This window comes from Suillus discolor (genome assembly GCF_016758755.1).
Source record: "Suillus discolor strain FC423 chromosome Unknown F5147scaffold_37, whole genome shotgun sequence".
Taxonomy (NCBI): domain Eukaryota; kingdom Fungi; phylum Basidiomycota; class Agaricomycetes; order Boletales; family Suillaceae; genus Suillus; species Suillus discolor.
The window spans coordinates 240-21,320 of NW_024541284.1; the positions used below are offsets into that span (position 1 = coordinate 240).

Genomic DNA, 21,081 nt, shown 5'->3' on the forward strand with positions numbered 1-21,081 from the left:
TTCATGTTGCTACGAGCTAGTCCTGTGCTGACATATGCTAACGCATTGTAGGACTTCACGAGCGATTATTGACTTGAAAATAGTCCCACCCAGCGGTCTGAGCGGTGCATCCTACGACAACATATCTGAGTCTAGCTAATACATTGCGTAAGCTCACCGCAGTGCTGCTCGATTGTGGTACCGACTTCGTACTATATAAGCTCGGACCTCCAAGGAGATCCGCATTCAATATCCTAGACACCTCATCTTATCCTCATACAGTTTCAGAACTTAGACTCATCTCGCAATGGCACCCATCGCAGTCGCTTCTACCACAACCACTGAATTCTTCACCAACCTCAAGACATCCATCGTCTCTCCACAACCTAATACTCTCCACGACGTCATCGCTCAAGCTGTCGACCGTTATCCGTCCCACGAGCTTGGTTTCATAACCTCATCAGCACATGACTCCTCCATTCAGACAAAGACCTTCAGCACCTTCAACCAATATGTTCGCAACCTCGCACGTGCCATGCTAGAGTGGGGCAAGCCCACGGGCTCAGTCGTCGTCGTGTACCTGACGGAGCACGAAGATAATATGGCTGCTGTATGGGCATGTTTGCTGGCTGGCTATGTGCCTTGCTTGCAGCCTGCACTTAGCGCGCAACAGGCGCACAAGGAGGGCCATGTCGCCCACATCAAGAACTTGTTTGGGTCTGCTATTTGGTTGACCAATGAACTTGGGGCCGAGCAGATCAGCGCCATTTCTGGTCTGGAGGTACACTTGCTCTCCGAATTAAAGGCGTCGGCGGAGACATTCAGCGTCTCAGCTGACTGGGTTGCATACGAAGCCAAGGCAGATGACGAGGCGATCCTGTTCTTGACCTCAGGGTCGACCGGATTCTCCAAGGCTGTCGTGCACACGCACCGCACGATTATTGCTGCATGCCGTGCAAAGGGCCAAAGTTACGGCCTGACTTCCGAATCTCAAGTCTTGAACTGTAAGACACGCGTTGTTTAAACTTTATTCTTAAATTGATCATGACTTTCAGGGGTCGGATTTGATCACGTCGCAGGATCGTTGGAAATGCACATCACGCCTCTACTATATGGCGCCTCGCAACTCCACGTGCACGCATCTGCTATCCTTGCTGATCCTCTTCGGCTGCTCCGTTTGATCGACGAAAAGGTATGTCCGTATGAACACATAGCTAAATGCATCTCTGATCATTGAATTATTAGTCGATCGAACTGAGTTTCGCCCCGAACTTCTTGCTATCCAAGCTCACGCGCGATCTGGAGAAGCGCACCGACCTTTTCGGAACTTTCGACCTGTCCTCAATCAAGCGCATCAACAGCGGAGGCGAAGCTGTCGTTTCCAAGACCGCGAAAGCGTTCGCTGCCACCATGAAGCACCTCAGCAAGAACCCGTCCGCTGTATCGTTCGAGATCTCTCCTGGGTTCGGAATGACAGAAACTTGGTAAGACTTATGAAACCATATGTGTATATAAAGAAACTGATGGGGATCCTGCAGCGCCGGATGCATTTACCATCCCGTGGATGTGCTCACAAGCGAGCCTGCTCATGAATTCCTTGATCTCGGGAGACCCATCGATGGTTGCGAGATGCGTGTCGTTGACCCTGCAGACGGCTCGACCCTGCGCCCCGACGGGGAGAGCGGCGAGCTCCAAGTTCGCGGACCGATGCTCTTCGTACGCTACTACAACAATGCAGAGGCTACGTCCTCCAGCTTCGTCGAGGGCGGCTGGTACCGTACCGGCGACGTCGGCATCATCGAGAATGGGGTCATGCGCCTCAGCGGTCGTATCAAGGACACCATCATCGTCCATGGTGTTTCGTACGGTATCCCTGAGCTTGAGACCCACCTCCAGACCGTAGAAGGAGTGACTCACTCGTTCCTCGCTGCAGCTCCGTACCGTGCTCCTGGTCAGGAGACGGAAGGGTTCATCATTTTCTACTCGCCAACCTTCGACCTCGATGGAGCAGACGCTTCGTCAAAGCTCTTCGCCACTCACCGGGCCCTTCGGGACATCTGCGTGAAAATGATCACGCTGCCGCCTCAGTTAGTCGTTCCCATCCCTGTGAACCAGATGGAGAAGACCACTCTCGGTAAACTGTCTCGTGCACGTTTGATCAGTCTCTTCAAGCAAGGTCAGCTCGCGAAGCACATCGCTCGCTCGGAAGAGCTTCTGAGCGAGGCACGTGGTGCTACGTTCGTCGCGCCGTCCACGGAGACGGAGAAGGCGCTTGCCAAGATATATGCTGGGATCTTCAACCTCGCGGAAAGCGAGATGTCGGCCAGCGACAACTTCTTCGAACTCGGCGGTACCTCCATTGATGTCATCAGGTCAGTATATACTTCCCGCCCAAAAATAGCTCTCACTAATGCATATCATTTTCAGGCTTAAGCGCGAGGGAGAGGCACATTTCGACCTTCCTGAAATCCCCACTATCCAGATCCTTAAGCACCCCGTCATCTCCAGCCTCGCTAACTATGTCGACTCCCTGCTCTCCAAGGACAGCCAGACTGAAGAGTACGACCCTATCGTTCCTCTTCAGCTGACCGGAAACAAAACTCCCATCTTCTTGGTTCACCCTGGTGTCGGAGAGGTCCTGATTTTCGTCAACCTTGCAAAATACTTCCAGAACGAGCGTCCCTTCTACGCTCTCCGTGCTCGTGGCTTCGAGCCCGGCCATCCCTTCTTCACCTCTATGGACGAGATGGTGTCGTGCTACGCTGCAGCAGTCAAGAAGACCCAGGCGACTGGGCCATACGCCATCGCGGGCTACAGTTACGGTGGTGTCGTCGCGTTCGAAGTTGCTAAGCGGCTCGAGGCGATGGGCGAAGAAGTCAAATTCGTCGGTCTCATCAACATCCCTCCTCATATCGCAGACCGCATGCACGAGATCGACTGGACGGGCGGCATGCTCAACTTGTCGTACTTCCTTGGTCTCGTGTCGAAGCACGATGCCAATGATCTCGCGCCTGCTCTGAGGCCGATGACGAGGAAGGAGCAGCTCGAGGTTGTGTGGAAGCTGTCTCCCCCTGATCGTCTCGTCGAGCTCCAGCTGACTCCTGAGAAGCTCGACCACTGGGTGGACATCGCCGGGTCCCTGATCGAGTGCGGGAAGGACTACAACCCATCAGGCTCAGTTTGTATGTCATTTCATTTCTCACTTCATTATCACTTGCTCATATGCCGTGTTTCTTCAGCTGCCACGGACGTTTTCTACGCCATTCCTCTCCGCGGCAGCAAGTCAGACTGGCTCAACAACCAGCTCAAGCCATGGTCTGGGTTCAGCCGTGGCGAGCCATCATATACCGACGTGCCAGGGCAACACTACACGCTGATGGACTTTGACCACGTCCCGCAGTTCCAGAAGATCTTCCGGGGTCGTCTCGAGGCTCGTGGCCTGTAAAAGATTTAGAGTGTCGGATTATGTTTATATATCTGTCTTCGCCAGTATCTATTCGACTATACTCGTGCTTAATTCGTTAGATTAATTGCGTCAATGTGCATACAAGTACTTATATTAATGTTTTGTAACGTGTGTTATGATAAAAGTTAAAGGCTTAAGCTTCAATATTCAATTCTTACTGTCTCTGGCGCCGCTCGGCTGCCACAGGGAACCTCAAGATTAGGATATGTGCCCTGTCCGTCTACAAGGCGGCAGCATATGCTGGCCCTTGATTTGCTAGACATCCAGCCTCTCCATGAACCCTATCCTGCGGCGTTGCGTCGAAGTTCGCAGCTGCCGTTGGGACCCCCCAGTGGCGGCAGCAGTGCCTATCCTTCATGCTCTCAGGAATACTCGAAGTCATGAATACTAGTGACCTAGTAAAAAGACATACAGTGATGCAAGTGTAAAGTACAATGAATGTGGTACAGCAAAAATAGCCCATCAAATTTCCGAGATAATATCACCCTCACCCAATACCGAGACGTCGTTGTGACTTGATTAGTTACAGCTCGCGTCATCAAAAACCCAGTGACCGTATGTGCCACCATTCTAGAAAATAATCAACAAATCGTGCCAAATTGATGCGACTAAGCAGCGAACCCATTGAAAGCAAAATTCTGACCCCACGAAATGCATCCCGAGGAAGCTCGCAGGAGTGGTAGCACAGAACTCCTTCCAATCAGCTCCCGATGGGAGATGCTCAAGATAATGTTCAATACGCTGCATACGGTCAACTTCGTTCACTACATTATATCTGATAAACTCACTCGCTGACCGGATCCAGGAGAAATACAGCCCTGCGACAATGGATAAGTTGCAAATATGCCGACGAGAAGGATCAACAAACAAAATCTTTGTACCAGGTCCAGTACGGCGCGCAATCCGGTTGATGCTGGTCGACTTCCCAATGACCTACTACATTGTTTGGACCCTGCACACGTAATATCAGCTGCTTGTAGACCAAGAAACACAGGAACACTCACATGGTCCTCGCACCACTTAGGCGTGTATTCAACCCCATGGATCGTTACCGGTGTGGCCATGCAAGCCTCCACGCGGCGGTTGTAGTATGATGGAACATTCACAAGTCGGGCAGTGTACTCCCGAGTGGCGTATGATGTGCACCTGTGGGACGTCAAATCGGTCCAAAACATATTCAATCTCAAGCGTTCTTCTTCTTCGTGCTTTCGTTTCTCCTCCACCTCACGCTCGTGTTCTTTATCTTCCAGAAGCCAACGTTTTTTGATTTCAATGTGCTTGAGAACTTCTTCCTCGTGCCGGCGAAGTTCAATGTTCCAGTCCTTGCGAATGCGTTCTCGAACATCCGGATCTAAGGGGTCCTTGGAGAGGCTGATGGAGAAATTGACAATCGTGAATGTAATAAAAAAGAGAGCGATTGCTACATAGACACAGGAAGATTGATAGCGACGATAAGACCTGCGAGGCCTTATCAGAGGGTCTGCCTCTGATGGGCTGCAAGGCTTTTCGTCACCCATCAGGTATCAATCTATTAACGAGGCTTACACACCGAGAATAGTAAGGTGGGGGCCTGGGTGGGGGACTGCCCATTCTCATCAGCATCGATGACAAGAGTATTCAATATGGTACTTCACTTGTTATTTTGCCACATGTTGGTAAATATCTGGCAAATAGCTGTTAAATATCAAATGTTCGCGGAAGAATTAACGTCTCTCTCGGACATACAGATCTACTGGAGATTTGACGGGATATAGTTGGACTATGTTACTTAGTCTTACTACAATTGATTATTGAAAGAGGAAAGTGTTTATTCAGTCGGAGTCGCGGAGTTGATATCTAATCGTTGCCCCTGACGCTTACCATGATGAACACATTAGTAGACTCGACATCACGAAACCATGTATTATATCTCATAAGTGCTTCTTGCAAAAGTCTCGCTGTAGGATTGAATATCAACAAACCTGTCAGACACCTACTAGGCCGCTTTTCTTAACTTTGTGTGACACAGGGAGTGGCTTCATGTTCAATGCATGCAACGTATATATACGCTGTTTCCTTGGACTTGCCTATCACATCACTGCCCGGACAGATGGTACCATCTTCATTTTCAAACAGATCGTTCGTAAATTTCAGTGAGTGGCTTTGAGTTTCAATCTGCGGGATGGTAATTGTTTGCTGTCGTACAGGTCATATCCTTTCGGTACACAATGAAGACAACGAAAGTTATCTTACACTGCAATTTGACAGTAAGAGGTCGCACCTCTACCTTTGCTGGAGAATATAATTTTCGAAACTAGTGTGTTGCCTTCGAAATTTGTCTGTATGACTTGATACTATGGCTACGGCTGTGCAGATCGGCCTTTTGGTTAATGACCTCACCATATGGAACACGATATCAACTACTGGTGCATACTGCAGACAGGAATCCGATCATCTTTGCAATACTTGAGTGTATATTCAATTGAGTCCTGTGAATCAGTCAATATGGCCATGCAAGCCTCCAAACGACGGTCATAACTCGACGGAACATTCTCCGGTTGGTCATAATTTCTGTGGTGTCAGTGCGTGCTCCGAAGTTCGTATCCCCAAATGGCGGTCACGGCAGCAGTGCCTATCCTCGAATACAAGTGACCCAAAAGACGTACAGTGATGCAAGTATAGAGTACAACTAATGGTACAGCAAAAATAGCCCATCAAAATTCCAAGACAATATCACTCTCATCCAGCATCGAAGCATTGTTGTGACTTGACTACTTGCAGCTCTCGTCATCGAAAACCCAGTGACCGTATGTGCCACCCTTCTAGAAAATAATCAGCAAATCGTGCCAAATTGATGCGACTAAGCAACGAACATTTTGGAAGCAAAATTCTGACCCCATGAAATGCATCCCGAGGAAGCTTGCAGGAGTGGTAGCACAGAACTCCTTCCAATCAGCTCCCGATGGGAGGTGCTCGAGATAATGTTCGATACGCTGCATACCGTCAACTTTGCTCACTACATTGTGTCTGAGAAACTCACTCGCTGACCGGATCCAGGAGAAATACAGCCCTGCGACAATGGATAAGTTGCAAATACGCCGACGAGAGGGATCAACAAACAAGATTTTTGTACCGGATCCAGTACGACGCGCAATCCGGCTCATGCTGGTCGACTTCCCAATGACCTACTACATTGTTTGGACCCTGAACTCGGAATATCAGCTGCTTGTACTACCAAGAATCACAGGAACACTTACATGGTCCTCGCACCACTTGGGCATGTATTCAACCCCATGGATCTTTACCGGTGTGGCCATGCAAGCCTCCACGCGGCGGTTGTAGTATGACGGAACATTCACAAGTCGGGCAGTGTACTCCCGAGTGGCGTATGTTGTGCACGTGTGGGACGCCAAGTCGGTCCAAAACATATTCAATCTTAAGCGTTCTTCTTCCTCGTGCTTCCGTCTCTCCTCCACTTCACGTTCATGCTCTTCCACTTCCCTGCTCCATTTTTCGCGGAGAATAATTCTGTCTTGCTCTTCGCGCCTCCGTAACTCCTCCACTTCTTTCTTGTGTTCTTCCACTTCTCTTTCCCATTGTTCGTGCATATGACTTTTGAGTTCTTCGTCGCGCTTTAGCCTATCCTCCACTTCACGATTGTGCCTTTCCACTTCCGTTCCCCATTGTTCGCGGAGATTAATCCTTTCATTATCTTCCAAACGCCAGCGCTTTTGGGTGTCGATGCGCTCGAGAACTTCTTTTTGGTGCTGGCGAAGTTCAATGTCCCAGTCCTTGCGAATGCGGTCTCGAACATCCGGATCTAAGGGGTCATTGGAAAGGCTCGTGGAGAAATTGAAAGCCATGATTGCGATAATAAAGAGAACAATGAGTGCCACATAGACGTAGGGAGATCGATAGCGACGATAAGGCTTGCGAGGTCCTATCAGAGGGTCTGCCTCTGATGACCTGCAAGGCTTGTCATCACCTATCAAGTATCAACCTGTCAACGAGGCTTACACACCTGTCATGGTAAGGTGGAGGACTGCGCATTCTCATTAGTATCAATGACAGGAGTATTCGAGAGGCACCTCACTTGTCGTCCCGCCTCAAGCTCATCTTAGGGAATGTTTAGCGTATAGTTGTTGACTGACAATATCACAATACACAGATCACTGTTGAATGTTCAAATGTCCGCTGAAAAATTAATATTTACTAACCTGTGCCTCGATAATAAGGATCTACCGGACTTGAGGATATTCGTTTGTTACTGACAATGAGGATTCCAGGTGTTTCTGGGCAGATTCCGTCGGAGTCGCGGAGTTGTATTATGGACACCGTGGGCTGGAGCGCAAGCTTACTTCCGATTATACCTATTTCCCTTATCTCACGTAGTACCATCACAGAACAGCTCAAGCGCTCATAGAGCCGTTTCTTAACAGTCTCCATCATTCATCAATAAGTTGTCAACCAGGACGTTTGGTGAAATTTGAAACCTGATGCCTCTCACCACCGTAGCAACTCCACAATATATTACCGTCACTATTTCTGGCATCCTGGTGGTATTATAGCCCAATTTCCGAGGCTCCCTGAGCTCGAGGTGTACATGAATTTGTTTCGTCTATTTTTGACGGTCATGCTGACGTAAGGTGCATGAGCTGTCGAAGGGTACACTACAACCCCCCCACTCCCTGGTCCTGTGCTGGCGAGGCGAGATGAGAGGCTTTTCCATGATCGCACCATGATCATCTTGTGTCAAACAGATGACATAGTACTTCGTGGTTGGACTGATGCACGTGTAGCAAAAACGTTTCGAGAATGGCATCGGAAACAGGGCGACAGCATCAGTTCTTGAGGTTGTTTGATCTTATGCGGTGTTCAAGTATTCATTTGTGTAAATGTTTCATGACCAACATTTACTATGATACGGTCACCATCCCACGATCTCGTTTGCTGATCTACGCAATGGGTGGTGGTATAACTAGCGCGAATGTCATCGTCTTACCTCCGCCAGGTTCGCCTCTCACCCACACCCATTCTCTACCAATATGACCACCATGGTCTCAAATGATCCCATTTGGTGGCCGACCATCAATGCATATCGTTATTTCAGCTATTTTGTAGGTTCGTGGAGAGTAGTTGGACCTCGAAGTTGACTCGATCTAAACCTTGGCTGCCATTTCGCAGTTGCCGCCTTCGTTGGAGTGACGTATGATTGGGGTGAGCATGATAATATTAAAGGACTGCTGATATCTTACAAGTATTTTCAGTACTTACATTAGGACAAGAGGTATGTCGATGCTATGGCCGGAGCAGCTATCTCATTGAGAATGGCTTCTATAGGTGGAACTCATATGGGTGAGTAGAGTCTGGTCACGGTGTCAGAGGAACACACATGAAAATATACACGATTCCAGAGACAACGCTGGTCGGCAATGACAGCTCTGTATCTCGGTGTATGTAGCTTGTTTGTTGCGGTTGCCATGTTGTGCTGACTTGAAAGTATCCTAGGTGCGATACCTTGGATTCTCATATGCTGCGTATGTTCGGAAGGCTAAATGATCAGTGTTGTGCTAATTGTCTATCTCTTATAATCAGCTTGTACATGCTGAGTATGTCTCCTTATTACATTCACTGTCTTCGCCTCTTCTGACCAACGGCATACAGACTGTGTTCCGACCATCTGGCTGACAGATAAAGTGAGTCTTCTGCATAGATGCCTACTGCTATTCCCCTGCAATTAACGTGAAGCCCTGTAGCAGTGAGTGTGGTTCTTTACTAAATGATTGCCACGCTATACTGCCACAGATGTGAGTCTATTTGGAGTGTGCGCTACCCGAGGCTGGTCACTGATTAGATTGGTTAGGCTTGATTACGTCCATCGTACATTATTGGACGTTTATTGTGGTACTTGCGATGCTGTGTGGTGAGCTTGGCACTTCGAGATCTCAGTGATATTGATTCAACTAAAACATTCTGCAAGTCATCATCATCATTCGGTTGCATGCCATGTATCAACGATCCAGAAAGATCCAGAAATTTCTTATTGCCACCTTCCTGGCTGTCAACATTGTCAGTGGAGTGGTCACCTTGCTGATGACGATAGATGCTTCTGCGGGTATGTTTAATTGTGGATGAAAACAAACATGCATGGAGCTCATTAATGAATACCAGAGCAATTCATTCTCTCTGGCACCTATGAATGTTGGATTGGCTTTACGGAAGATTTCATACTTTTGAAGTCCATTATTTGGATACTGGTCATCGTGTGGGAGGTCCTCGCACTATGTCTCGCAGTCTGGATTGCGGTAAAACACTTCCGTGAATTTCGACGACATTCGACAGGAGGGATTATGCGGGACTGTTTTACGATATTGATGACAACTCACATGCTTTACTTTGCGAGGTAAGTCCATACTGTGATTATTGTTCCTTTTTCCGCTGAAGGGTCAGTCCTGGTAGTTTTGTTGTTGTTTCTTGCTTTGAGCTCATTCTTGATTTCTCTCCAATACTAACGGTATGTCAGTCTTTAACTTTTGCACGCTACCATAATTTACCGTTTCTATAGTATAACTCCCTGAACGCTAATATTATTTCTGGGTTTATTGAGATTTCGGAGATCGTGCAGATGTTTGTGCTGGGACCACGCCTGATCCTTGGCATTCGGGAATACCACGCTAAACTCGTTGCCGATGCTGACGCAGCGACTGGTATGACCTCAATCGCTTTCCAGGAGCATGTGTATATATCGACTGGCAGTAGTGTGTGATACTTGGTGAAGTTAACGGTTGTCTAGTGTTCTACAAGGAGTAGGGGGATCTGTTTCTATTTATTACCACTTTCATGAAGGTATTGATCGAAGTATTTGGTGTTCTGAAGTAGATTTCAAGGAGACATACAAAGTTTTCGTCTTATTATTCAGTCAAGTGATTTGACATACGTGCTGACAATGTTTAAATCAATATCCTGAATATCTCTAATATCTCATGGCATGAGCCTGTACAACTTCAAGGCTTCCTGTAGTCGCAGTGGCAACGCCCATCCTGGGGTGTTTTTTCTCCCGGTCCCCCTCAGCGGTGGGGGCAGCAGTGCCTATCCTTCACGCTCTCACGAATGCTAGTGATCCAAAAAATATATACAGTGATGCAAAGCATTCAGTATATCGAATGGTACAGCAAAAATAGCCCAAAGCCTCATCCAACATCGAAGCGTCATCGTGACTTGACTACTTGCAGCTATCGTCATCAAAAACCCAATGACCGTATGTGCCACCATTCTAGAAAATAATCAACAAATCGTGCCAAATTGATGCGACTAAGCAACGAACCCATTGAAAGCAAATTTCTGACCCCATGAAATGCATCCCAAGGAAGCTTGCAGGAGTGGTAGCACAGAACTCCTTCCAATCAGCTCCCGACGGGAGGTTCTCGAGGTAATGTTCAATACGCTGCATACCGTCAACTTCGCTCACTATCTCATGTCTGAGAAACTTACTCGCTGACCGGATCCGGGTGAAACACAACCCTGCGGCAATCAATAAGTTGCAAATATGCCAACGAGAGGGATTGACAAACAAAATCTTTGTACCAGTTCCAGTACGACGTGCAATCTGGCTCATGCTGGTCGACTTCCCAATGACCTACTACATTGTTTGGACCCTGAACTCGGAATATCAGCTGCTTGTACTACCAATAATCACAGGAACACTCACATGATCCTCGCACCACTTAGGTGTGTATTCAACCCCATGAATATTTACCGGTGTGGCCATGCAAGCCTCCACGCGGCGGTTGTAGTATGATGGAACATTCACAAGTCGGGCAGTGTACTCTCGAGTGGCGTACGTCGTACATGTGTGGGAAGCCAAGTCGGTCCAAAACATATTCAATCTTAAACGTTCTTCTTCCTCGTGCTTTTGTCTCTCCTCCAACTCACGCTTGTGTTGTTTATCTTCCGTTCGCCATTGTTCGCGGAGATGAATCCTGTCATTATCTTCCAGAAGCCAGCGTTTTTTGACGTCAATGCGCTTGAGAACTTCTTCCTCGTGCCGGCGAAGTTCAATGTTCCAGTTCTTGCGAATGCGTTCTCGAACATCCGGATCCAAGGGGTCATTGGAAAGGCTCGTGGAGAAATTGAAAGCCATGATTGCGATAATAAAGAAAGCAATAACGATGAGTGGTGCAAAGACATAGGAAGATTGATGACGACGATAAGGCTTGCGAGTCCCTGTCAGAGGGTCTGCCTCTGATGAGCTGCAAGGCTTGTCGTCACCTATCAAGTATCAACCTGTCAACGAGGCTTACACACCTGGGAGAGTAAGGTGAGTAAGGTGGAGGACTGTGCATTCTCATTAGTATCAATGGCAGGAGTATTCGAGAGGTACCTCACTTGTCGTACCGCCTCGAGCTCATCTTAGGGAATATTTAGGGAATAGTTGTTGACTGACAATATCACAATACACAGATCACTGTTGAACGTTGAGTGTTCAAATGTCCGCTGAAGAATTACCATTTACTAACCTCTGCCTTGATAATAAGTTCTACCGGACTTGACCAGGTGTGAGGATATTCGTTGGACCCTACGTACTAAGTTACTGACAATGAAGTGTTTTTGATTCCGTCGGAGTCGCGGAGTTAAACATATCATGTGACTTACACGAGCTGAGCTAACCTTTATCGATTATTCGTACCATATCTATTTCCCTTATCTCACGTATACGTAGTAAGACATCATCAAAACATGCATTAATGTGTCTCTTACATAAGTTAACTTCTCATCCTCGTTGAATATTGAATTCTTGCTGAACATAGATGAACCTCCCCTAATCGGACAAGCTGGTCAGGACGTGCCTCGTGAGCCTTGATGAGGAATGATAAACATTCACCAGACTCACAGGAAATATTGTGGCCCAAAACACGTTGGCGGTGTGTGGTTCTATCTAACCTGAATGTGCTTGACTTAAGAATAGTAGATCCAGTGGAAGTATTGATATATCAAATGCCGCTGTTCTGAACTTGCTGTATGATACAGCATGTTTCCTCGAGCTAGTGCTGCCATGGTCCGGTCCAGAACCATGGTTCGAACCGGACTTTTGGTCCGGTTCTCCGCGGTTCGGTCCATGGTTCTCGCGCCAGCCAGAACCGGACCGGAAAACGGTTCTCGGTTCTAGATCTTCCCAAATGGTCCAGTTCTGGTTCGACCTTCCCGAACCATTCCGAACCCCGAACCCATTGTCGACTTCGACTTCAACTACGACGACGTCAGTCTCTATGTCGACGTCAAAGTGTCATCTTCAGGAGTTGCACTATTGGTTAATTAAGCTACTTTTAGCCTTTTTGAAGATTAGTACTAATCAATCAACTCTCAAGACTCTGTCCTCAAGGTAGTTATTTGTATATCCGTTTTCATTTTATTTACTGATTGAGTCAACCGTGCCGCCACCACCACCACCACTTGCTGCAACCACTACCCCACTCCAGCAACAACCAGTGTCTAGCGCATGCGCCCAGCACACGCCAGCAAATGCTGGCGTGGCTAAGGCGAATGCGGATGACACTTTGGTGAAGGAGAAAGGAAGACACCGGGGGAAAGAGAAAGGAGAAGAGGAATGGGAGAAAGAAAGTTGTCGAGGAGACGAACAAGGTGCGCTGCCCACTCCCAACATACCTCAATGACCTCTCACGTCTGGCTCGTGATATTCTCGCTATTCCGGGCTCAGCTGTTGCTGTCGAACACATTTTTTCCGGTGGCCGTGATACTATCTCTCTTCGGCGTGCTAGCTGTATCTCACCCACTGTCTCTCACCCCGCTGTCTCTCACCCGCCACCTCTCACTCGAGACGTGCAGGTGTTTTCTCCCTGTTCTGTGTATAAAAAAAGGTGACGGCAACATCTGAGAATGGAGGTGCAACTCAAACCGCACGTACCTCTCTCATTGTCCTGAATGTCTTCCTTCGCTGACGACGGAGGTAAAATGATTTCAATTCTGGCAAACACTCTCACTGATGCGTGCCTTACAAGGCAGCTTACTTCAAATTGCTTGTCTGGATCAGACGCCGCAGGTTCACATTACCCACTAACATCGACGGTGAGCATTGGTTGTTATTGTGTTTTATTTCATTCTCACCATTTGTATAGATCGAATCAGTTAGCTCTTGGATCAGCGGCTACAGTCATATGTAGCCATGTCATTGGAGTAGCTACTTGATGTGTAAACTAGTCTTTCAATGATTTTTTTTTCACGCTCACCACTGAAAATTTTCGGGTTCGGTTCGAGTTCGGACCAGAAAAAAACCGAACCGGACCACAGAGAACGGTTCTCTGTGGTCCGGTTCGGGGTTCGAAGATTTTGCAGAACCGGACCACGGTCCGGTTCTCGGTTCTCGTCCAGGACCCTCTGAACCGGACCGAACCGGACCACGGCAGCACTACCTCGAGCATGCTGTGACAATTTTTAGACTCTAAACCTGAAAGTCCACGCGAAATGCGCAAGTAGTCGGATCTAGTGAGTGCTACGTCGTAAGCATTTTCACGAGAAGTCTCTAAACTAACCAGAACCTTGCGTCAAGACATTGAGCTGATCGTAAACCAGCCACAGCTTTGTATGACAATCTGATTATTTCGGTAGTATTTACATGCAACTTTCAGCCTTGTGGTCAGTTCAGCAGTCAATACTGGTGCTTGGAATCACTCGAAAAACCTACATACATCCCTGTCGACGATTATCTTTGTGTACAAAAAGCATGGCAAGCAAACCCTAAGTTATTGCCGGAAATCATCGAATAACGCACGAAAAGTAAAAGCAAAATAAAAGACCTCACAATTACTCCCACGGTCCCACGAGCTCCCCAAAATCTAAACCCACCCACGAGTTTCTGTCACCAGCACCAAGCGTCGGCATCATCCGCGGACTTTCCCTGACATCCCCTAGCCCCAAACTTGGCATGGAGCGCGGACTGCCAACATCTAAAGTTGGGATGACTCGCGGGCTTTGGCTGAGACCTATGCTCGTCCTGCTACCGGATCTTGAGCGCGCAAAATCTCTGCTGGATTGGGAGAGATCCCGTGCTTGTGCGAGCGACCGTGACAAGTCCCGCACAATCATTCCGCGAGACGAGTGTGAAGATGAAGATGAAGATGAGGCACGTCGGTGCCGCATGCGTTGCGTGGGGTCAACATTTGGAAGGTTGGCGATACGTGCGAAAAAAGAAAGAACTACATGATTAGGCATTAAAGATGATCGAGATATTCGAGGAATGAAATACGCACGGTCAACAACGCTAACAATTCCGCACAATCCGCCGCCCGTGAGCGAGCCTGGAGATGAGCTGGGCTCAAAATCCGGGTCAATTACGAAGAGTCGGTGCGAATTGGCTGATAAAGTCATCAGTCTATCCCATGTTGTGACTCGGAGAAAAGTGACTCACTTGCAAGCAGTTTCTGAATTGTATATGAGAGTGTGCTGGTGGGGAGGACGACATACACTGTGTGGCATGCATCAGTTAAACTACTCTAATACTGAAACGAGTATCCGCGAAGCACATGAGGAGGCGTTGTTGTAGAATCACAAATACAAGTAAAGAGAGACACGAACCAGGATACCGGTCTGCTCCATCCGTGCTTCCACCTGACTCCTTGATCTGTGCGACGAACTGGTGTAAAGGCGCGGAGAGAATGTGGTTGGACTCCGAAGGAACGACGAGCTGTTTGTATATTGTGATAATGCATATAGATTGAAGCCAGATGCCGTTCGTGAAAAGAGAGAGAAATTTTGATCAAACTCCGCACTGCGGCGATAGCAAGGGGAAACACACCTTTCCGATATCAGTAACACTCACTGCTCCAGTCAGCCCACCCCAGGACCCGTATCCAGCTCCGTATCCTCCCCCGCCATCATCGACAACAGCTACGCTACTCACACCACCGTCGCTCATCAGGCGCATCGCGTCAAGCACTGTAGATGAGCTGGTAGCAGCTATGACAGACGTATACATTTGAAGGGACGGGAGAGCAAGTAAGTATAGGGGGCACGAGAGGAGCCTTGCAAATGTGAGAGTGGAAGGGGGCTGTGGTTGGGGTTGGAGCGGAGCAGTGGGGCGGGAAGCTGTTAAGGCTGATACAGGCTTGGGAGACTGGGAAGGCTGGGAAATTTGGATGGAAGGTTGCACTGAAGCTGGCAGCCGAGGAGAATGCGGGTGCTGCATAGGAGAGTGAATGTGTGCAGCAGTGTCCGATTGCATGGCAAACTTGGCGAAGTACGCCAGCACGGCACGGTCGGAGACTGCACCAAGGTAGGTAGTCCGTGTTCTTGTCGCCTCCGGAGCAGTATTAGACTCTGCGGGAGCGGTGGGCGGGGTGGCTTCGACAAGCACTACATAATACAGAACAAAATGCAACGCGCAGAGATAGGTGTTAGTAAAAGAAACAAATAGGCGGACGGGGACGCTTACCCCTATGCGTCCCCTTCGCAAACACTCCAAGCAGCGAAATAAGGTTGGCATTGTTCGGAAGGGTCTCTAGGTAATTCTTTTCTGAGAGGTCTGCGAGTGAAGGTGCATCAATACGAGCGTAGAGGAGGAAGATGCAAGAGATACGAAATCACAACATCCGTGGCGTAGGATAAGATAAACAAGACATAAAGCACGCCATCGATGTAGAGAATAATGCTCAACACATACTGCTAACAAGGTGCACAGGTACACGTCCTTCTCGTGCAGCACTCATAATCTGATCGGCGCGCGAGTTAGCACGAAGCTCTGCGAGTGAGATGGTGTGCCGCGTCGCAGCGAGCGTGAGGAATGCGTTCACATCTGAAAACTACATGCACATCGTCCAAGTTGTGTCATAGCATAGCATGGCGATAATCCGGACAGAATGGAGGGGTATACGAGTCAGGTTGGACGAGCGCAAAACAAAATAATAACGCACATCAAAAAGTCCAAGATAAGGTGGACCTGTACGAGTCGAATCCGGAAGTGTGCGGACAGCGAGACACGGGATGTCTTCTTGCAGAAGGAGCTAGATAAAGAGTCAGCGCTAGTGCACTTACTAAGTCCAACATTGAACTCACATCGCATGCGTCCTCGACGGACATGTCTGCGTCTACTTCAACTACGCGCACATCGATCAAATCTGCACGATCGTATGTTAGTATTAAGGTCCGGAATATAATTCAGAGCAGATATGGAACGAGCTGCTATGGACCTAGACGCACCCTTAGCCAATACATGTGTCCACTGCGAGACCCACTTCTCTGCCTCTGCAGTAGGGACATCAGCAATTGTTGGGCTTTGTCCACGGGTTGGTCTTGGAATAGATGCTCCCCGCTGTGCCATAGTATGTACCACTACTTATTTCGACTGGTTCCAAGAGAGAACGAGTCTCAAAATACGCGTTGAATGTTTCAGTGACAGTTAGATGGAGTCAAGCGCTAGACACGATGGCAGGTGATAAGAAGTTGTTTAAGAAACCGGGACGGCTCATGTAGTGCATGATTTGGATATTAGTAACTGCACGCCGCTCCTCTTATTACGTCGCACTACAGCCGCCCGGCCTTTCCCTTTCCAACACACCAAGCCTAACGCCACACTTAAAACTCCGAGTCTCATACTTGGTGTCTGCTCCCCAGGCCAGCTAACTGATCTACACCAATCTAATATCTCTATCAACGAATTCGATAGCGGAAACGTCGTTATCAGGATGTTGGAGGCGAAGGGTGGATACGTCACAATTCAATGGGTGGTCTCATGTCGGAACACTCAGGCAGGTTTCAAACACCCCCTTAAGACCTAGGCCATGCATTAAACGTTCCATTACAGGTCTAAGGAACGCGAATCAAGTCCAGTTAGGAGTGACGTCAGCGGACTCGTGGACTAATGAGCGATCTAACCTGAGACACAACCCTAAGATAGCTCTAGGGTGCATGGGCGGGTGAGTTCCCACAGCTTCTTGAATTATGTATACGCAATGATACTATGTACTGAATATGATTGCGTCGTGCTCGTTAACAGTGAACCCTACTCTCTTATGCAATCCGGGATAACGAGTGTGCAAATATAAGTCGTATTGCAGAACACTAGACTCTTGGGGAGGGCTCACAGTTTTCCTCGTGGTGGAGGAATCACAACACCCGGACACTCGTAATAATTGAATCCAGGGACCAATGCCGGTAAGAATCTCTTCATGTTGCAAAGGATAGATCCAAATAACAGTTATCGCCAAGCTTCTTTACGGTGATCTTTATGTTGGTGGGCATGCTCTTGAGCCGCCCACCGAAAGACTGTCGTTTTGCTGTTCGAAACAAGGGCAGAATTTATTAATTTCGACACCTGAAATATTACCCGTATCTCGACGACGCAATCACACATGGAGACTCCCGGCATTCTTAATATGCGTCAGCCACGTGCATTGTGCTCTTTGGCAGTTCTGACCTTAACCATCTTTCCAAAAACCAAATTTAACATCCCCTTTTGTGGAGCTCCAGGATGGGATCGAGGGGTATGGTTTCCTTCGCTTTTGGCGAGAACGGCAAGAGCGGCGACACTGCAGGTTTTAGTCACTTATCGTTATCTTAAGCAATCTGAGGCCAACATCAAGAGCAAGTAAGTATACATTTAGATACAGCGGTTACAGGTAAAGATAAATTCGCAAGACACTATCCCTTCTTTACATGGCTCACAGTTTTGCTCTCGGTAAGGGAATTTCATCCATGATAGCACGCGGAAGCTCGTATTGAATCCAGTGACCAATTCCTGTGAGAACTTTGGAACTCAAGTTCTCCCCGTCAAGAGGGACGTAATCCAAAACATGGTTGAATTTTGGATCTGATGCCAGTACGGTGATCTTAACGTTGGGTGGAATGTTCTTGAGCAATCCAGTGAAAGTCCACGGCGTGTTTTGCTGTTCGAGAAAAGGACAGAAACTGTCAGTAATGCCTGCCATTTCAAAAACTGAAATATTACCCGAAGTATCTCGATAGCAGCGCGATCGTACATGGCCATTCCCAGCACTCTTAATATGCAGTCACGTCGTGACCAAGTAGGATTTTCAGCCATATGCTCTTCGGGAGTTCTGATTCTTGCCATCTCGTTTAAAACTAATTGTGTGTTGATTTTTATTTTCTCCTCTGTCATCTCGATGGCAGGATCGAGGAGTATGACAGTGGTCTCTTGCGTCTTGGGCAAGAATGGCAAGAGCGACAAGGCCACTGGGCCTCCAAGAGAATGACCGATGATTACGTCGTAAGATGTGCCCATGGCGAAATACGGTCGGAGGTCCTCTGCAATGTTAGAAATACGATAGTCGGTGCCCTGTCTCCATGCATGCCCGAGGAGATTCGGAGCAACGACGAAAAATCCTGATCAACCTGTTAAAAACGGCTCACTTTATAATACAGGAAACCTGACCATCTGCTACCAATAGCTGAGCGATCCCCTCCCATGATTGCGAGGACATGGTCAGGCCATGAATGAGAAGAGCCCGCCTAGAAGCGGTAGGCGAACCCCACTGAGACGCTGAAATGGTCATGTGCACACTGAGATGACTTGGATGTCTTTAGGACTTGGCAGCAGAGAAGATCGAAGAGGATTGGCGGTCGCTCTGCGCTTAAAAGCTGACAGAGCCCACGGTAAAAAGCAGTGAGAAAAAACCGGTGAGGTTGACGTGTCTGTTTAAATGCGAGAGTAGTACATCAGGGCTACCATTGAAACGGTGAGTTTGCACATATGGCAGGTCCGGCCCATCCGTAAAGTCCTAGTCTATTTAGGGCGGAGAGAACTATAACTTGCGGGTGCGACTAGGTGAGGGAATGGAAGTCATGTTTTGGAATCGCTGCGAAACTACATTACACAAGCAATCGAGTCTGAAGAAGAATATCAATGGCGACATATCAACTGAACGTAAACGAAAACGAAAACTACACCACAAAAATATATCTTTGCAAGTACTCGGCTCATAGTTTTGCTCTTCGTAGCGGAATTTCATTCATGATGATATTCAAACTCTCATATTGAATCCAGTGACCAATTCCGATAAAAACTTTGGCACGCAATCTCGTCACGTCACACGGGACGTGCTCCAAATGACAAATAGCGCCGAGCGCCGGATCTGATGCCAGCACAGTGATATTCACTTGGGGTGAAATGTTTTTGAACAGGCCACTAAAAGACCATGGCCTGTTATGCTGTTCACAGCAAAAGTCAGCAATGCTTCCTATTTCGATGCTAGAACTATTACCTCAAATATCCTCTTGACAACAGTATCATCACACATGGAGATTCCCAGCGCTCTTAACATACTGTCACCTCGAGACCAAGCAGGGTTCTCAGCCATGTGGTCGTCAGCGGTTCTGAGATTCGCAATCTCCTTCAGAAACCAGTTTTCACACTTGTCAGCTATCTCCTTTGTGAGCTCGAGGGCGGGATCGAGGAGTATAACAGTTGTTTCTTTTGTGTTGGACAGGAGTGGCAAGAGCGATAAGGTCACCGCGCCCCCAAGAGAATGACCTATAATCACGTCGTAGGACGTGTCCATGACAAAATACGGTCGGAGGTCCTCAGCAAGGGTGGAAACACGATAGTCGGTGCCTCGTCTCCATGCGTGCCCAAGGAGATTCGGCGCGACAACAAAGAACCCTGACTAGCCGTTAAGATAGAGTATCATCACCTAATATTGCAAGACCTGACCTTCTGTTGCTAACAGCTGAGCAATGCCCTCCCATGATTGTGAGGACATAGTCAAACCATGAATGAGCAGAGCCCGCCTGGAAGCGGTAGGGGAACCCCACTGAGATGCCGAACTGGACGTGTACATATATACTCGGATGACTGGAATGTTTCAGATATCTTTGCGAGCGGTGCAGCTGGTGGGACGTGCTTGAAGAGGTCATGAACTTGGTCTTCGCTTAAATACTGCCGATGTGACTAAAACGAGAGCAAGAAAAGTGTATAAAAAGAGTGATCATCCTGCAGAAGGCCAAGACGTACCCTGACAAGTCACGGTCTTGTGACTCTGAGGAACTGAATGGTAATTGATATGCCTACCCTTCTGCGAAGACACCGTTACTGGCTGGAATAGCTGTCCTTTCAAGTTGGAGGTAGTAGCCCTGCCATTTGGACGTGTTCATCATGCTGCAAAACGATATCGATGTCTTCTCGCTCAACTTCCAAGGCGGATTAACACTTACTCATATCGTGCAGGCGACATTGAACCGGGTAATCGTAATATTTGTTAATTGCTTAGACGAGAATTGACTAGGGCTGGCGTGAGATCGGATGGGGCAACAGCAGCCGAGTCAAGAGCTTCAAATCGCATTGACGTGACGCGTGACCAAATCGGCCACTATTTTTAAATCTCCGTCATGATCTCAATGTCACGCCGAGAGTTGAACAACTAGTACATACCAACACTCAAAGTCTAAAGATCAAATTATCGCCGGTCTCAGGTGTCACTCGCGTGCACTGTAGTAAATACTCGGTTTTGTACTGGCGTCTGGATATAATAATTCACTCGCTTGTCTATTGATCATGGTGATGAGGTACCAGACCTCGAAACCTCCTACTCCCGAGCTAGTCTCCACTCCTCCTCAAAGACAGGAAATTGGATGCAGTTACGCACGAAGTCTCAGGCCTTGAAACAGTCATGGACAGTATCAGCAATCTTCAC

The 21,081-nt window shown here is 48.0% G+C and overlaps 6 protein-coding genes across 6 annotated transcripts; 1 reads left to right on the forward strand and 5 right to left on the reverse strand.

The window, feature by feature from the left end:
* Window positions 1-240: 240 nt before the first annotated feature.
* Window positions 241-3,424, forward strand: F5147DRAFT_837957 (atromentin synthetase; the record flags this gene model as incomplete). The annotated part of the gene is made up of 6 exons (XM_041444113.1): window positions 241-983; window positions 1,035-1,171; window positions 1,225-1,463; window positions 1,518-2,351; window positions 2,407-3,161; window positions 3,219-3,424. Exons 1-6 carry the CDS (start codon window positions 287-289, stop codon window positions 3,422-3,424), a joined length of 2,868 nt encoding a protein of 955 aa, XP_041291297.1. The 5' UTR covers window positions 241-286.
* A 540-nt stretch (window positions 3,425-3,964) lies between these two features.
* On the reverse strand, window positions 3,965-4,962 carry F5147DRAFT_579342 (uncharacterized protein; the record flags this gene model as incomplete). Its single annotated transcript, XM_041431481.1, has 5 exons — window positions 3,965-4,015; window positions 4,067-4,186; window positions 4,234-4,263; window positions 4,314-4,397; window positions 4,450-4,962. The coding sequence occupies 5 exons, from the start codon at window positions 4,960-4,962 to the stop codon at window positions 3,965-3,967; spliced, it is 798 nt and encodes a 265-aa protein (XP_041291298.1).
* Window positions 4,963-6,005: 1,043 nt separating this feature from the next.
* Window positions 6,006-7,702, reverse strand: F5147DRAFT_701679 (uncharacterized protein). Its single transcript, XM_041437747.1, has 8 exons — window positions 7,642-7,702; window positions 7,518-7,570; window positions 7,446-7,466; window positions 6,682-7,390; window positions 6,545-6,628; window positions 6,465-6,494; window positions 6,298-6,417; window positions 6,006-6,246 (listed from the first exon to the last, which is right to left on the reverse strand). Exons 2-8 carry the CDS (start codon window positions 7,538-7,540, stop codon window positions 6,196-6,198), a joined length of 1,038 nt encoding a protein of 345 aa, XP_041291299.1. The 5' UTR covers window positions 7,541-7,570; window positions 7,642-7,702; the 3' UTR covers window positions 6,006-6,195.
* A 2,817-nt stretch (window positions 7,703-10,519) lies between these two features.
* On the reverse strand, window positions 10,520-12,033 carry F5147DRAFT_761803 (uncharacterized protein). The gene is made up of 8 exons (XM_041440544.1): window positions 11,941-12,033; window positions 11,810-11,888; window positions 11,729-11,758; window positions 11,133-11,673; window positions 10,996-11,079; window positions 10,916-10,945; window positions 10,749-10,868; window positions 10,520-10,697 (listed from the first exon to the last, which is right to left on the reverse strand). Exons 2-8 carry the CDS (start codon window positions 11,830-11,832, stop codon window positions 10,647-10,649), a joined length of 879 nt encoding a protein of 292 aa, XP_041291300.1. The 5' UTR covers window positions 11,833-11,888; window positions 11,941-12,033; the 3' UTR covers window positions 10,520-10,646.
* Window positions 12,034-14,242: 2,209 nt separating this feature from the next.
* On the reverse strand, window positions 14,243-16,754 carry F5147DRAFT_579324 (uncharacterized protein; the record flags this gene model as incomplete). Its single annotated transcript, XM_041431480.1, has 10 exons — window positions 14,243-14,634; window positions 14,689-14,793; window positions 14,847-14,903; window positions 15,014-15,122; window positions 15,234-15,586; window positions 15,870-15,959; window positions 16,098-16,236; window positions 16,348-16,437; window positions 16,490-16,551; window positions 16,634-16,754. 10 exons carry the CDS (start codon window positions 16,752-16,754, stop codon window positions 14,243-14,245), a joined length of 1,518 nt encoding a protein of 505 aa, XP_041291301.1.
* Window positions 16,755-18,093: 1,339 nt separating this feature from the next.
* Window positions 18,094-20,725, reverse strand: F5147DRAFT_637784 (Alpha/Beta hydrolase protein; the record flags this gene model as incomplete). The annotated part of the gene is made up of 8 exons (XM_041432953.1): window positions 20,403-20,725; window positions 20,103-20,339; window positions 19,654-20,051; window positions 19,420-19,600; window positions 19,119-19,170; window positions 18,825-18,952; window positions 18,381-18,775; window positions 18,094-18,318 (listed from the first exon to the last, which is right to left on the reverse strand). Exons 2-8 carry the CDS (start codon window positions 20,227-20,229, stop codon window positions 18,094-18,096), a joined length of 1,506 nt encoding a protein of 501 aa, XP_041291302.1. The 5' UTR covers window positions 20,230-20,339; window positions 20,403-20,725.
* Between the last annotated feature and the right edge of the window lie 356 nt (window positions 20,726-21,081).